The following is a 16,598-nucleotide window of genomic DNA, read 5'->3' on the forward strand; positions in this document are numbered from 1 at the left end:
TCAAGTGTTCTCTCTCACAAATGCTGCTGCTTCTCTTGGCGTTTTAAATGTTTTCTTTTTCCCATCTGAGAGCGTTACCCTCAACGTAGCGGGATAAAGTAAAGCAAACTGGATACCTTTGGACTTCAGCTCTTTCTTTACCCGATCATATTCCTTTCGGCGCTTCACCAAGTTGGCACTCAGGTCAGGAAAAAACATAACCGGCGCATTCTCGTACAATATGGGACCGTTGCTTTCCCTGGACAATTTTGCTGCCGTACGAAGTATCTTCTCCCGGTCCTGATATTTCAGCAGACGTATCAACACAGCCCTCTGCCTTTCCTCCGCGGATGGTCTTGGTGCGGGCGTCCGATGTGCTCGCTCTATTATCAGCGGCTCGGGAAAGTGCTCTTGACCCAATACAGTCGGAAGCCAATCGGCGAAAAAATCGACCGGGTCACTCCCCTCACACCCTTCACGCACGTTGAGAACGCGGATATTATTGCGTCTGCTGTAGTTCTCAAGTGACTCAACTTTCTCCATCAAATATTCATTGTCCTTAGTCAACTTGATCACCCGCGAATCCAACTCGGTGACATGATCCTCCGCCGCCCCGATGCGATCCTCCGCTTCAGTGACGCGGGATGTCAGATTGTCAAGCATGGACTTTAAACCCGATATGGATTTGTTAATCTCTGCCGTTTTGGTATCCAATTTATTGGAAAGGGCTAGGTTCCCATTTCGTATCTCTTGAAGAATAAGAGCGTTGTCCCCGGTAGGTTGTGCTTGTCCGTGCGCCATCTTGCTAATGCTTGCTTCTTGTTGCTGGTCTTCCTTTTCACTCGATGAAGTATGTACACTCGTCGAGTTAGTTTGCTTATTTCTAGATCTTAGATCCATTACGCGGCAGATGAATCAGAATAAAAGAGTAGTTTTCCTCCTTTGAAGGGATAAGAGTGTTTTTAAGAATACATTTCCGGAGAGCATCCAGGAACGCGTCCCTCTAGCTCAGCTGCATCACGTGACCCCCCCGGGACAGGAGGGTTGAGCCAGGGAGGGACGGGAGGGTTGAGCCAGGTAATCTCAGGCTTGTCAGGAGTCCTGGCTGAGGTCCAGGGTGGTGCAGGCTGGACAGTACACCAGGGCGGATCAGGCTGTGCAGGACCCCAGGGCGGATCAGGCTGTGCAGGACCCCAGGGCGGATCAGGCTGTGCAGGACCCCAGGGCAGATCAGGCTGTGCAGGACCCCAGGGCGGATCAGGCTGTGCAGGACCCCAGGGCGGATCAGGCTGTGCAGGACCCCAGGGCGGATCAGGCTGTGCAGGACCCCAGGGCGGATCAGGCTGTGTAGACCCTTCGGGCGGCCATGGTGGAGATGACCATTCAGGTGGCCATGGTGGAAACCACCCTTTGGGCTGCCATGGTGGGAACCCCCCTTCTGTCGGCCATGGTGAACGAATAGGCACCGGCTCAGGGACAGGCACCGGCTCAGGGACAGGCACCGGCTCAGGGACAGGCACCGGCTCAGGGACAGGCACCGGCTCAGGGACAGGCACCGGCTCAGGGACAGGCACCGGCTCAGGGACAGGCACCGGCTCAGGGACAGGCACCGGCTCAGGGACAGGCACCGGCTCAGGGACAGGCACCGGCTCTGGAAACCTAACGCAAACAGTTTCTTGTGCAGCAGACACGGCGTGAGCGGTCTCTGGATCGGCAGACGTGACGTAAACGGTCTCTGGATCGGCAGACGTGACGTAAACGGTCTCTGGATCGGCAGACGTGACGTAAACGGTCTCTGGATCGGCAGACGTGACGTGAACGGTCTCTGGATCGGCAGACGTGACGTGAACGGTCTCTGGATCGGCAGACGTGACGTGAACGGTCTCTGGATCGGCAGACGTGACTTGAACGGTCTCTGGATCGGCAGACGTGACTTGAACGGTCTCTGGATCGGCAGACGTGACTTGAACGGTCTCTGGATCGGCAGACGTGACTTGAACGGTCTCTGGATCGGCAGACGTGACTTGAACGGTCTCTGGATCGGCAGACGTGACTTGAACGGTCTCTGGATCGGCAGACGTGACTTGAACGGTCTCTGGATCGGCAGACGTGACCTGCTTGGGCGGCGCTGGCACAACAAGGAGCTTGGGTGGCGCAGGCAGGGCAAGGCATCTGGGTGGCGTCGGTAGGCCCAGACGCTTGGGTGGCGCCGTCAGGGCGAGACGCTTGGGTGGCGCCGTCAGGGCGAGACGCTTGGGTGGCGCCGTCAGGGCGAGGCACTTGGGTGGCGCCGTCAGGGCGAGGCACTTGGGTGGCGCCGTCAGGGCGAGGCGCTTGGGTGGCCCCGCTGCAGGCCTCACTGGATGCTTCGGGGTCTCGACTGCGGGCCTCGGAACAAGCTCCTGGCCTCGTGGTTGACCGGAAGATCTCTTCCTCCTCCGTCTCCGAGAGCGAGAGGGTGCTGCAGTCTCCTCAGCTACCACTGGAGACGCGACTGAGAGAGAGGACAGCTCTGGTGCAACTGAAATCAGGGCCTCCCGGACCAGCGGACTTGAGCCCCCCCAAGTTGAGTCCTCCCGGACCACTGGGCTTGAGACCACCGAAGTTGGGTCCTCCCGGACCACCGGGCTTGGGACCACCGAAGTTGGGTGCTCCCGGACCACCGGGCTTGGGACCACCGAAGTCGAGTCCTCCTGGACCACTGGCCTTGGGACCCCTGAAGTCGGGTCCTCCCTGACCACCGAATTCGGAGGATCTATGTGACGTTCTAGGAGTCTTAGGAATTCCTCAAACGTCGACCTCTCCAAACCTCTCATAATGCCAAAAGGTATGGGCTCATCAAGGGCATAATTAAATAGATCCTTCAGAGCTCCCTCACTAAGTCTCAATCCCTCTGCCGCTGCAGTGAATTTCTGGGCAAAGTCCCTCACTTTAGTCCCCAGTTGCCGAAGAGAGGTCAATTCACTGAATTTCACTATCCATTCATATAACGGGCATGACAAAGGAGGGACCTGTGGTTCCTTTGACTTCTTCCTCTGCTGAGTCCTCATGATGGCTTGTTCGTTCTGTCACGGGATAGTTGTGGAAAGGAGAGCAAGGACTCAAATGCAGAGAATGAGTATTTTAATTAAGACAGAAAATAAATCCAGGTATAACAAAACAGGCACGAAACAGGTCATTACTCATAACACGGGTGAACATCAATAACGAACAAGCACAGGACTACAAACACAGGGAGACTAAATAGGGATCAAACAAGGAGGGTAACGAACAAGGCAGGTGGGAAAGATTAATCAATTATCAGGAAACGAGATGGGAGGGGCTAGACAATTGACAGGAGAGCACATGGCACAATGAATACCAGACAAGCCATGTGCTCACAATAAACCAGACCAACACAAATGCATGACAAACCGGGAGTGTCACAGCTCTGTCACTAAACCCAGAAAAGACACAGATAATAGTGACAGAACTGTGACAGATAGATAGATAGATAGATAGATAGATAGATAGATAGATAGATAGATAAGTTCATTAGTACATATAGAATGGTAGTTTAATTGAGTCTAGGGCTTCAGGGAGTTTAGATTTGAGTTTTTGTGTTGTACACTACTGGGCCAGCGTAGCCTTGGCTCAATTTGAACTGTTGCAATGAAAGTCAATGGGATTTTTACGATTTTTAATATTAATTTTTAAGAAATCTGAAAGTCACATCAGTCTGAAAAGATATAGCAACTCGAGTCAGAACAGTCTGAAGGTCTGACCTGAGTTTGGAGTTTGTAGAGTTAAAGCTCTAGAAGGAGTTAAGAGTCAGAAAATTTTGGGAAGAAGAAGAAGAAGAAGAAGAAGAAGAAGAAGAAGAAGAAGAAGAAGAAGAAGTTTAAATAGGATTTCAGTAAGTTGGCTTTCTCAAGCCAACTTAATAAGTGTAAGTACAATATCAGTAAGTTGGCTTTTCCAAGCCAACTTATTAAGGTCTAGGGGTCATCTTTACAAGAAGCAAAACTGGAGATCAAACAAACATGGGCCACTGTTCCTTTTTATTTATTTTATTCATGCTTTGTGTAAAGATATCTCAGATATTGGACTTCATAACACATCACAGGTTCTCTTGCACAGTTATTACAGAGACAATTAAATAGCATTCTGCCATTTAAGCAGATTTAACACCAGGTAATTGTAATATTCTTAAATAAGAAAAGACACAAAGACACGGTTTGTGTGTTGAACACAAACCTTCCAAAATGTCCAATGACATTTTGGATATAACTGAAGTAGTCATTCTCTTCAGATACATAAATAGATTAGAACATGACCATGTTGATCTTATAAAATGGGAGCACAACATAAATTTTAGAAAATGATCTACAACATTTTTAAGCCACTGTATATTCTGGGAATATAACTATATAAAGTAAAACATAGTGTTGCCTTGTAGTATTTTTGCATGCTACCCAGATTTTTGTGTAGGAATCTTTAGATCAAAATTATCTAACAGTCATCGTAGTCATAGTCTTCAGAAGAACATGCCATTGTTAAAGTTTAACATGGATAATTTCTGTTTGGACTGAAGACACATGTAACTGACTAACTGTAACAAAAAATTCCATATTTATGGGAAAACAGAGGGAAACTGATTTTAAAAGCAGTTTAAAAGCAGTTAGGTTTTCCTGCTATGCTGATCATATCAAATTTATGACAATACAGAAGGCGACAGGAGCATGGTACAAACCTCAGGAACAAATAAATTACAGAGAAGATGAGACAAGACCTACATGCCAGAGTTCTGGCTCTGAAGATTTCAGTGTTTTTTGAGGCATCTATTTCAGGCTGTATTTGTCAGGCTCATTTTTGCGTTCCAGATTTCTCGCACAGCGTGGACATGTGGTCGAGTTATCATAGTAGCAATCCCTGGGAAAGATGGCAAAATAAAATAAAAAAGAATCAAACTTAGCAAGAATGACTAGGTACATGAATGCAAGCGCTTCTAGCTACACAAGCTTTCAGAAATGTGCAGTTTCATTCAGCAGCACAAGTACATTGTTGTTTACCTTAAATACTCAGCATTGTCACAAGGGATAGTTCACTCAAAAATGAAAATTAGTCCATGATTTACTCACCCTGAAGCCATCCTAGGTGAATATGACATTCTTCTTTCAGACGAATACAATCGGCGTTATATTAAAAAATGTCCTGTCTCCTCCAAGCTTTATAATGAGAGTGAATGGCTGGAGAAAATTTGAAGACCAAAAAAGTGCATCCATCCATTATAAAAAATAATCCATACGACTCCAGGGGGTTAATAAAGACCTGAAGTGAAGCCATGCATTTGTGTAAGGAAAATACCCATATTTTATAAACTATAATCACTAGCTTCCGACAGACAACCGTATGCATCGATTTACGGTGGAAGACTTACCCCTGACCCGACGCACAACGTAATGATGAACGCTGAAGCTCAGAGGAAAGAGCAAAACAAAACACCTGTCGCGAATTAGCCATTTTGAAGTGAAATGTCGGAGGATTTCTGTATTATAGAAGAGCTTCAGTTTGAATCTAGAAGCTTACAATACTCCTACGTCATACATGCACCACGGGTTACTCTTATGACTCAAGTCGACTTATACTACGCAAGTTGCGTAGTATGTCTACGGTTGTCTGGCGGAAGCTAGTTAATTTAGATTATGAAGTTATAAATATGGGTATTTTTCTTAGAAGGCCTTTATTCACACCTTGGAGCCGTTTGGAATATTTTTTATCATGGATGGATGCACTTTTTTGGGCTTCAAATTTTCTCCAGCCATTCATTCCCATTATAAAGCTTGGAAGAGCCAGGACATTTTTTTATATAACTCCGATTGTATTCGTCTGAAAGAAGAATGTCATTTAGGATGGCTTCAGGTTGAGTAAATCATGGGGTAATTTTCATTTTTGGGTGAACTAACCCTTTAAGGGACATTTTCTCTTTCAGGTCAACTACTGTCATAGCAAACCAACAGTGAAGACAATATCACTGAGCAAGTTAGGAAGAGTAAAATATGTTCATATCAATCTACCTCTAGGGCAAGGCTCCTGGAAAGCTACCTTCCTGCAGACTTCAGTTCCAACCCTGCTCCAACATTTCTACCTGTAATTTTCAAAGTAACCATAAACACCTTGATTAGGTGTTTCAGGTGTGTTTGATTGGGGTTGGAGCTAAACTCTGCAGGATAGTAGCTCTCCAGCAGCAGGGTCACAGACCCCTGCTTTAGGGGATTAGATCTAGAAAGGCACAGACATTTGTAGAACTCTATCGCCCTCTTTATTGAGGTTTACAGTCAACACTGTCAAATTAAAAAGCATAACATTAAGTGTAAAGTTGCAGTTTATGGTGCCTGGGAAGGGATGGTTTGGCTCACTCTCTTCACACTTTTGTTTCTCAGAAAAAAAATCATACATGGTGTGTAAAGCTGCTTTGAAACAGTCTGTATTGTAGAAAGCGCTATATAAATAAAGGTGACTTGACCTGACTTGAAAGCATTTTCAATTTTGGGTGAACTGTCACTTAAAGAATTAACTTCTTCAATGCCTTCTGACTTTCTGACTTCTTTCTGACTCACAATATGTCATTTCTAATTTAAAATAAATTACTTCATCTTCTTTCTGATTATTTTCAGACTTTCGCACATTGCTGTAGTCATACAGGTCTGTTTTACTTATTAAACTCATGGCCATGAGAAAAGGATATGGTTTCCTCATCATAGGATCTCACGGTCACGACTTCACACTGCATGGTCACGAGGTATGAATGTTATTTTGACTAAATTAATCTTTATGGCTTTTATGGCCTCAAAATAATATCTTGTGGCCAAGAATATATAATCAAGTTCCCTTGAGTTAATATGATTAGTGAACCGAACCTATGCCTTTCCAGGCCCTATAACAGTGCATATGGAAAGTGGTAATTGGAGATATACTGTATCTGATGTGTTCAAAAGCAAACCTGTGGAAAACAGCGAAGCAGTCATTACAGATGGAGGTGTGGCTGTCGAATGGGAAGAGAATGTCACCCTCTTTGCACAATTCACACATGAAGCCTTTGGCCTGGCATTTCTGATGGTATAAAAAAAAAAGAGAGTTAAGACAAAGATGCTGGCATAGTGACACAGCAGAATTTATTTCACTTCAGAAGCTTCTCACTTTCAAGGGAGAGGGAATGTATTGATTTACTATCATTCATTCTTTATATATTTACATAGTAACGGGTCGGCCCACCTTGTACAGTTTCTTGTACTGTAGGCTGTACCATGATCAAATTATGATCAAATTTTGAGACATTTAATTCAGAATTAACTGAAATTGTTTTACAGAGCACAGGCACAGAAAACAAACAATTTCTAGCCATGAAATATGAACTGAACAAAATAAGAACTAGATTTTTTTTCACTGTAAAAATGTGTTTCTTATTCATTTTGATGAATCAGTTCAGGATTTGTGTACTTCATCCACCCAGGTTATCCCCCAGTTTCACAGACAAAGCTTAAGCCTAGTCCCAGACTAAATTGCATTTTTGAGCTGTTCTAACTTAAAATATGTGAGTGCCATTGTTTTGTCTCAAGATGCACACCAGTAATTTTTTTTTAAGGCACGCTTATAAAAGCTACTTAAATGTCCTAATTGAACTAAGGCCTAATCCTGGCTTAATCTCAGCCCTGTCTGTGAAACCAGGCCTATATTATATAAATTAAGATGAACCCAACAGCATACCCACAGCCTGTGTGTAAAAATAACACATTTTTCAAAATATATTTTTTTTGTGTCCAGCAAAAGACAAAAAATCAGGTTTGGAACATGAGTGTGAGTACATGGTGACAGAATTTACAGTTTTGGGTGAACTAAAACCTTTAAGGTTTTACAGTCTGTTTAATTTAACAGTTCACAGAGATATGGTGTGAGAAACCTTGACTAATATTATCAAGTCAAGTCAAGTCACCGGTATTTATATAGCGCTTTATACAATACAGATTGTTTCAAAGCAGCTTCACAGTGATAGCATTAAAAAATAATACAAACAAAGTTTGTTTCTAGAAGAAAATGGTGTCATCGTCCACCTTAAGTAAGGCAGATCAATAATATTGTTGAATATTAAATGTCCCCAACTAAGCAAGCCAAAGCGACATTATAACTGGAATGAAATTATCCGACCCCTTTAAAGAGTTTGAATAAACTTTGTTAGCTTTTTTTTCTTCATTGTCTGTGCTTCTATGTACAGAGCATCACCCACAAACTTACCTCACAGTCCAGTTTAATATGTTTGGCAAAAGTTAGGTGAATTTCAGTGAGGGAACAACTGAGATGCCCACTGGAGATGTCAATCAGGTCCTGTAGGCTGTACATGTCATCATTCTCCACAAAGTGCTGACGGTCTTGAAGCTGTGACAACAGTTATACCATCAGTTATTTAAAATTCCACCATCTTTACCCTATTGCTAATTAAAGATAAGTTATTTAGGGTTCAACATTTCAAATAATTCATATGCAAGATTACAGAAAAAACACAGAAGTGAAACTGTATTCATTTTAGGGTAATAAATTGAGGTAACATTTTATTTTAATGTTACACGTTATATGTACTTCCTATAGTAAAAACAGTAAATTATGCAAAATTACAAGCAACTAACTCTTATCTAAACCCTAAACTCCTAACCCTATAGTATAAGTACATGTTGTTAATTATTATTACTCCTTAATTGTACAATTACTCTATACAAGGACACCTTAAAATAAAGCATAACCCAAATTAATATCAATGTCACTTTATTTATAGAGCACAATTATGTCAACAGCTGTTGACCAATGTGCTTTACATGGCATGGTATACAGATAAACACATACAAACAACAACATATTGCATCATTGATTAAAAGCTATAGAAAACAAATAATATTTGAGTTTTGATTAAAAATGATCTACAGTTGTGGCAGTTCTAAAACTAACAGGCAGACTGTTCCACAGTTTTAGTGCTGCAACAACAAATGCTTGGACACCTCTAAGTTTTAATCTGGTCCTTGTAACCACTAATAGTCCTTGGTTTGAGGATCTCAGAGACTGATCAGTGTATAAACACAATGTACTGATCCATTTCTGCTCTTGACCGCCAAGTGGCGCTACAACTATATATTTTCACATGTTATGGAGTGGATGTATCACAACACGTTTCCTCGAGTAGCAGACAACTGCACCATGTGAGTGATAGATTCGTTTTCTAATAGGCTACATGAATTAAGCTCTGCATGGGAGTATTTAGGAGTGATAAGACAATAGCCTAGTGGGCAGCACTACAACATGTGGCTTCTCAAACCAACATCATAGTTAGGTCACAAAATGTAGCCTCTAGTTTAATATTTGTAACAAATAAAAACGTTTGAAAGGTACATGTGTTTTTTCGAAACACTTTTCGGAGCTTTGTTATTCCTTATTTGTCATTTTGTTAGTAACAGGTGTTTATTATGACAACAACATTGTAAATATTTGCTCTTAACCAATGTTGGCCGAAAGAGCCCTAGTGAAAAAAGTCAAAAATTGTACTATCTTTAAATATTTTAAAAGTATATTAGCATCATGCTTTACCTATTTTCACAATACAACTTTTAACACACTTTAAAATAATTGTACTTTAGTATATTTTCTAAAAATATATTTTTAGAAAATAATATATTGAAGTGAAATTATAATATATTGAAGTGAAAATTCAGTTTATTTTTTAAAAGTGTATTTATTTACACTTTATTAAAAATATATTTTAGGTATATATTAACTGTGTGCTGGAAATGATCATTGTAATAATGCATTGAAAGTATACTTTCAAAATACATTATAGTATACAAGTTTTATTTAATGTACATTTGTTATTGAAGACAAAGTATGCAATTTGTTGTATTTGGAATAAGCCAAAGGTATTAATGAGCCTAATACTTTTTACTCAAATATATCAAACCACGATAGCCTGAATCACACACAAAATTGAGATAACTGACGGTCATGAATTTTTAAAAAAAAAAATAATTTATTTATTAGGGACCATGTACAATTTCAAACATAAATGTTGCCATTTGATGCATCGTACCAGAGTTAGCCGTAGGCTATTTTACATCAGCACTCCCCTGGCAGGGTACAATAAAAACAAACTCAACCATCCCCCATCCCCTACATACATACAAAAAACGCATTTCATCAACACCACATCAGCTTCAGTGAGTACAGATTTGAGTGGTCTTCAGAAAGGATTTCATTTCTGACTTAAAACTCTTAATGGAATTGCTGCTCTTTACGTCATTCGCTATTGCATTCCACTGTGTAGTGGCTTTATAAGAAAAAGCAGATTGTCTAAAGGTTGAACGACAGAAGGGTATGTTACAGTCAAAAATGGAAGCTATTCTGGTAGATTTTACTGAAGTTACAGGGCGATTGCAAACAAAAACCGATAAACAAGTAGGGGCCAGGCCGTGTAGAATCTTATACACTAGAGTCAAGTTTGAAAAAAGAGTCTAAAATTTTCAAAACTCAATAAATGATGTTTCTCTAAGATCTTGCAATGGTGATACCGGAATGGATTTTTATCAAGGATTTTTATAGCTTGCTCGTATAATGATTCTATAGGTCTAATGTCAGACTCACTGGCCTGTCCCCAACAGGTGATACAATATGAAATATGTGAAAAAATTAAGGCATGCATAAATATTTTGGCTACATCCATAGGGAGGAACAATCTAATCTGTCTAAAATTTGCCAAATTGTATTTTATAGTTTTTGTCATTTTCTTAATGTGTTTTTTAAAATTGAAATTTGAATCTAAGATGACACCAAGATATTTAAATTCAGTTACTATGTCAATTGATTCATTTTTAATTAAAATGTCTGCAATTTGAGTCTGTCTCTTAGTTTTACTAAAGAACATACCCTTTGTCTTACTAATATTCAAGGTAAGACAAGATTGTTCAAGCCATTCAATAACACCTTGCACGGCATAAGTTAATTTCTCAGCTGCTAGCCGAGCATTTTTTGCATGTGTGTACAGAACAGTTTCATCGCCATATAATTGTATATCAACTCCATTACAGCGTTGTGGAAGATCATTAATATAAAGACTAAAAAGTAAAGGACCTAATACAGATCCTTGAGGCACTCCCATTGTATTTTTATATAACTAGTGCATACATCTTTAATTCTAACACACTGCATCCTATTTGACAAGTAGGTTTAAAGCCATGCTAGTGTTTTGGCAGAAAGATTAAATTTAGAGAGCTTTGAAATAAGAACATCGTGATTCACTGTGTCAAAAGCCTTTACGCAAATCCAAGAACACTGCAGCAACAACTCCTCCCTTATCAAGTTGTGTTCTTACTTTTTCTGTGAAGTGTAAAATGGCTGTTTCTGTGCAATAGTTCTTCCTGAATCCAAAATGCATGTAATTTAAGGCAGAGTTGCAGTTATTTAGATGCATTCTCAACTGCTCTATGATATTTTTTTCCATGACCTTTGATAGTACTGGTAATATACTTATCGGCCTATAGTTATTTGCATCATAGCGGTCTCCAGACTTGAAAATAGGTGAGATTACTGCATGCTTCCAGTTATCAGGAAAGTGGCTTTGAGTAATCGAAAGATTAATTAAGTGTGTGATTGGAGGAGTTAAAGTATCTAAGTGTTTCTTAATTAGCATACTATCCATATTAAAAGCATCTCTACTTTTAGAATAGATTTTTTTTTTTTACTTGTCCTTCATTAGTTGTCACCAAATTAAAACCCTGATCTTTATTAGTATGTATAAGTAGGTTCTCTTTTTTTGAAGTGATTTCCTAACTCATGGACCGATTGAATAAAAAAGGAGTTAAAAATGGAGGCAATTTCAACTTTGTCTTCAATTTTCTCACCCCGAAATCTTGGATGTATATCTTCTGTATGAAGTTGTTCTCGCCCTACAAGGTTGTTAATATTTTTTCCAGATTTCTTTACTATTACCTTTAGCCTCATCGATTACTTGAAGATAGAAACGTGATTTTGCTAATCTTAATTCCTTAACCACTTTATTCCTCATACCTTTATAAATTAAAATATCTGTATCTCTTCTAGTCTTTATTGCTTTCTTTAAAGTGGAGTCTCTACACTTCATCATTTGCCACAAGTTGTCACTAAACCAAGGTAGATTAACTCTGTTTCTTAAAATTTTTGATTTTTGTTGTAAATAAATCACAACCATATTCCACATCATCTGTAGACAAAATATCATCCCAGACAAAACTATTGATCGCACTGTCAAATGCATGTTGTTTACTTTTATGTATATGAGACATAATGTCTGTGTGGAATGGCATTATATTTTTAAATCTATTTTAACTTAAATCTAAGTTTTTTTCTCTTCCCTTTGTTTTCACAGTTTAAATTAAAATCACCCATACGAATAAGTTCTTTGTTAAGATTACACTCTTTTAACATATCAATGAATTGATCATAGAAAGTGTCATCTGTTGACGGAGGTCTATATAATCCTATTAGAATGAAAGACATCTGTTGGGATAATATAATTTTTAAAGCAACATATTCCAATGTATCTGCTGCTTTAAAAAGAATGCGCTCACATTTGATGTCATCTTTTACGCATATCAATACCCCTCCTCCTCTCCCCCCAACTCTGTCTCTTGACTACAGAATCTGATTCTTGCAACATTTTAAATTTGTATTGCCAAAGAAATTGCAACGCTGCGTAAAACAGTGCAAAATTAAAACAGTACTAAGCAATATAAATTAAGAACAGAAGTTTTTCTTTTAACTTTTCTTTGAGCAAGTTTCTCTTACTCCCTTGCTGACGCGTGCCGGGTCTCTCTCGTTTAGGTAATGAAAGTAAACTTTTCAGGGAAGACACAGCTCATATTATATTGTAGGCTAAATAATAATATAGTATATGCCTGCGCCTGCACATGACGACAGCGCAGTCCTGAAGTGTCAATTAGTCTCTCCCCTGTGAAGACCTCCCTCACTTCCCTTTACCTCTGTACAGATAAAACGTAGTCAAAATAATTCCGGTTCACATATGGACAATTTGTTTTTTTTAAATTCAGTATTATGAATTTTTAAGGCCAGACAGGTATTCAATTTGTAGAGAAAGACTAGACGCCTGCACTTATATATATATATATATATATATATTCAAATGCGCATACATATACACTAAACACGTAATATGTAATATGCATAAGCATATCCGTCAGCGTTTTCACATGTTTGCGTTTTTGAAGTTTGCGTGGAGATAAAAACTTTTTTTCCCCAAATTATTCAACGCCTGCACCTTGGAACCTATTTCAATGTTTGCTTTCTCGAGCAATCAGGCACTGTTGTTGTGCGAATGAGCAGGTCAGAGCGCATTAAGAGTTTTCTGTTAGAATGGTGTCGTGTAAGCGGCCACTAAATTAATAACTAATGATCTTTGCAACGGAAATGAATCAATCAAAACTAACTTTAGCTGGGCTGTAACCATGTTCCCTAAAAAAGCAGAATGAAATGCTGCGCTGCTTAGCGCATTTGGAACGTCTTTAATCGTGACCAACTGTGAATATTGTGTGTAACACGTCAATAGAATTGACCCGGAGGTATTATAGCCTCAGTTGGTGACGTTATTGGAGCGCACCCGCGACACAAGGCTATAAATTAGATGAGCCACAGCTGCATCATAAGGATATTTTGTCTGAAGAGCAGTCCTGGGACATCTTCAGCACGGCAATGTATCTCGTTCCGCTTTTTCAGGGCCAAGTAACCCAGATCGTTCCCTTATAAAGGCTACAATTGATGCTCCACTGCTTAGCGCATTGGGAACGAGAAAACCCACGCCGCCGTGCTTGAAGGTGTCTGGACCCCTTACGGTTGTGTAGATGTGCTCACAAGAACACAAAAAAAGGCCTCAGACATTAGCTTGTGATGTCGACTCAAGGACGTGAGAGCCCGGAGTGGCATAAACATCCAAATTATAAAATCTTATGAATGTGTGCGGAGAGGTCAAGCCTGCCGAATCACAAACAATTTGTAAGGGGGAACCCCTAGCCAGAGCCTTAGAGGGGGCTACCCCCCTGGTGGAGTGAGCCCTTTGACCCGTTGGCGAAGCTTGACCGCACGCCTCATAGGCAAGAGCAAAAACATCCCTGATCCAATGTGACATGGTCTGCTTGGTGGCGGCCACCCCCTTGTTACAGCCCCCATAACAGATGAACAGTTGCTCTGACTTACGCCACTGGCTAGTTCGGTGGACATAGGTCTGAAGAGCATGGACTGGCCACACAGTCTGTGAGATCTCTCCTGCTCCGGCGTTGTGAACGGCGGCGGGCAGAAGGCCTCGAGAGTGACCGGATGTACAGTCGGGAAAGGAACCTTAGGCAGGTATTCAGGATGAGGATGCAAAATCAGTTTTACCATTCCTGGGGCAAAGTCTAAGCAGGATGGTGAGATTGACAGAGCCTGCATATCCCCGATTATTTTTAAAGAAGTTATAGCCATAAGAAAAAACATCTTTATGGTCAGAAATTTGTCAGACGCTGACTCTAGAGGTTCAAAGGGGGGGTCTCAACTCATCACATGAAGGGATCTTGGTACTTACGGGAGGCCTCAGTCGTCTGGCCCCACGAATGAAGCGAGCCAACGAGCAGATGATGTCTCCCAAGTGACACCCTGTCAACCAAGGCGTGGCAAGCCGAAAGAGCGGTCACATAAACCTTGAGAGTGGCGGGGCATATGCCTGTTGATAATTTTTCCTGCAGGAAGTCCGGAACTGCAGCAATCTGGCAGTTAACTGGATCTGCATTATGTGCAGTGCACCACCTTTCAAAGACACCCCATTTATTGGCATAACATCCTCTAGTGGAGGGAGCCCTAGGACTGAGAATGGTCTCTATGATATCAGCTGAAAACCCAGTGTCCCTCAGTTGGTAGCCTTCCGGGGCCAAGCATGAAGGTTCCACAACTCGGATTGGGGATATTGTCCCCTGCATTTGAGACTGAAGGTCCCTCCTGTTCGGTATTGCCCAGTGCGAGCCGTCGAGGAGGGATATTATTTCCGAGAACCAAACTCTGTTACGCCAACAATGCGCTATCAGTAAGAGGCAAGGACCCTTGATGACGAACCTTGGCCAGGACTCCCAAGGGTGTAAATCGTCGTAAGGGACAGGAACTTTCCTAACCCTAAAGCAGAGCCTGCTGCGAAGGCGTGAACACAGTCCGCCTGACGATTTTTGTAAGCGACTACCATAGTATTGTCCACCTGCGCATAATAGCCCCTAAACTGCTGGAGGAAGTATTTCAGGGCCAAAAATACAGCCATCCATTCAAGGCAATTGATGTGCCAATCAAGATGATGCCTCCTTAGATCCCTTGGACTGGAAGACCACTTAAGACTGCTACCCAGCCCGACAGGGAGGCATCTGTCGTTAGCACTCTGCGATGGCAAGACACACCTAGAATGGGACCCAAGGCAAAAAAACGGGGTCTGAACCATGTAGAAAGGGAACGGATCCGCAGCGTGTAACCCTTACCATAAACATGGATTTTAGAAAGTGCACAAAGTGTTCAGAGTTCAGACTTACCATAAACATGGATTTTTAGAAAGGACACAAAGCACTCAGCGCGTGCCCTTGCCCTTATTTGCCTTTAGGGATTGTATAGATTAAATCCCCCAGTTTTGAGCCACAACTGAAGTGGTCTTATGTGCAAAAGGCCCAGAGGGATTACTGTGGACGCAGCTGCCATGAGACCTATGTCCTGACCTAGCCTTGCTAGGGTGTTAGTTGCTTAGGGTGTTTAAAATGGTCTTGACATGAGGGGAGACAGATGTGCCCCCGATGGTGACAGAGTCCCATTTAACCCCCAAGCATGTTACCCTCTGGGCAGGAGAGAGAATGCTCTTCTTGGCGTTGCATCTCAGCCCCAGAGAGAGAGGATGAGCGAGGATCGATCTCGATGTCTATGAAACATGGCTAGGTCGAATTGAAGGACCCGATATTGGTAAGCTTCACCCTCCAAAAGCAAACCTCAGGAACTTCCTGTGTTGTGAAGAACCAATCGCGATATTGAATTTGCAACACAATCTTCTTGATAGTTAGAATCTTGAACTTGAGCGTTCTGACGGAACAGTTCAAGCCTCAAAGATCTAAAAACGGACGCAGTCCCCCATTTATTTCTTCTTTTGTGACAGCAGATGCGCCTACTCCTGTTTCACGGTAGCAGGAACCACGCCGTTAAAATGAGGAGGGCAACGTATTCCTTTTTACTGTCTTTAGGACGCAAAGAGAGATACCCAGCAGTAGCTTTCACGCTGCCAAAGTCTCTTTAAAGGGATACTAATTTTAGTACTTCCTGTTGGGGGAATGTTAAATGTTCTGTGTCCTGGGCGATAAAAGGAAACAACAGAACATTCAACATTTCGCTGGAAACCGCTGCCCCCCGAATCACCAGAGGTGGCAGGGATGTTACAGTGGTTTCGAGAGGGTGTCAGGTAGGACCTGATTTATGTATTTTACATGCCCCGTCCCGAAGAGGCACACCCCCACAGACCTGGGACAAAAAAAAATTCGGGATTTTTGTGTCAGGTCTATTGTGAG

General features: G+C 41.6%; 1 protein-coding gene across 13 annotated transcripts in view; it reads right to left on the bottom strand.

Annotated features, from left to right (window-relative positions):
- Positions 1-4,016: 4,016 nt before the first annotated feature.
- def8 (differentially expressed in FDCP 8 homolog) overlaps positions 4,017-16,598 on the bottom strand; it is a 194,001-nt gene continuing 181,419 nt past the window's right edge. For 8 of the 13 annotated variants that reach the window (XM_077248136.1, XM_077248141.1, XM_077248146.1 and 5 more), the window contains 3 exons: positions 8,251-8,391; positions 6,962-7,071; positions 4,017-4,890 (listed from right to left, as the gene is read on the bottom strand). In XM_077248136.1, coding sequence (XP_077104251.1) covers positions 4,800-4,890; positions 6,962-7,071; positions 8,251-8,391 — 342 coding nt within the window. In that variant the 3' untranslated portion in view covers positions 4,017-4,799. Of the gene's footprint in view, positions 4,891-5,601; positions 7,072-8,250; positions 8,392-16,598 lie in introns of those variants that run through there. The other 5 variants (XM_077248139.1, XM_077248135.1, XM_077248144.1 and 2 more) reach the window with 2 other exon arrangements.

Source organism: Siphateles boraxobius, unplaced genomic scaffold, assembly GCF_051911475.1.
Source record: "Siphateles boraxobius isolate OS27281-9 unplaced genomic scaffold, OSU_SipBor_1 30, whole genome shotgun sequence".
Lineage (NCBI taxonomy): Eukaryota > Metazoa > Chordata > Actinopteri > Cypriniformes > Leuciscidae > Siphateles > Siphateles boraxobius.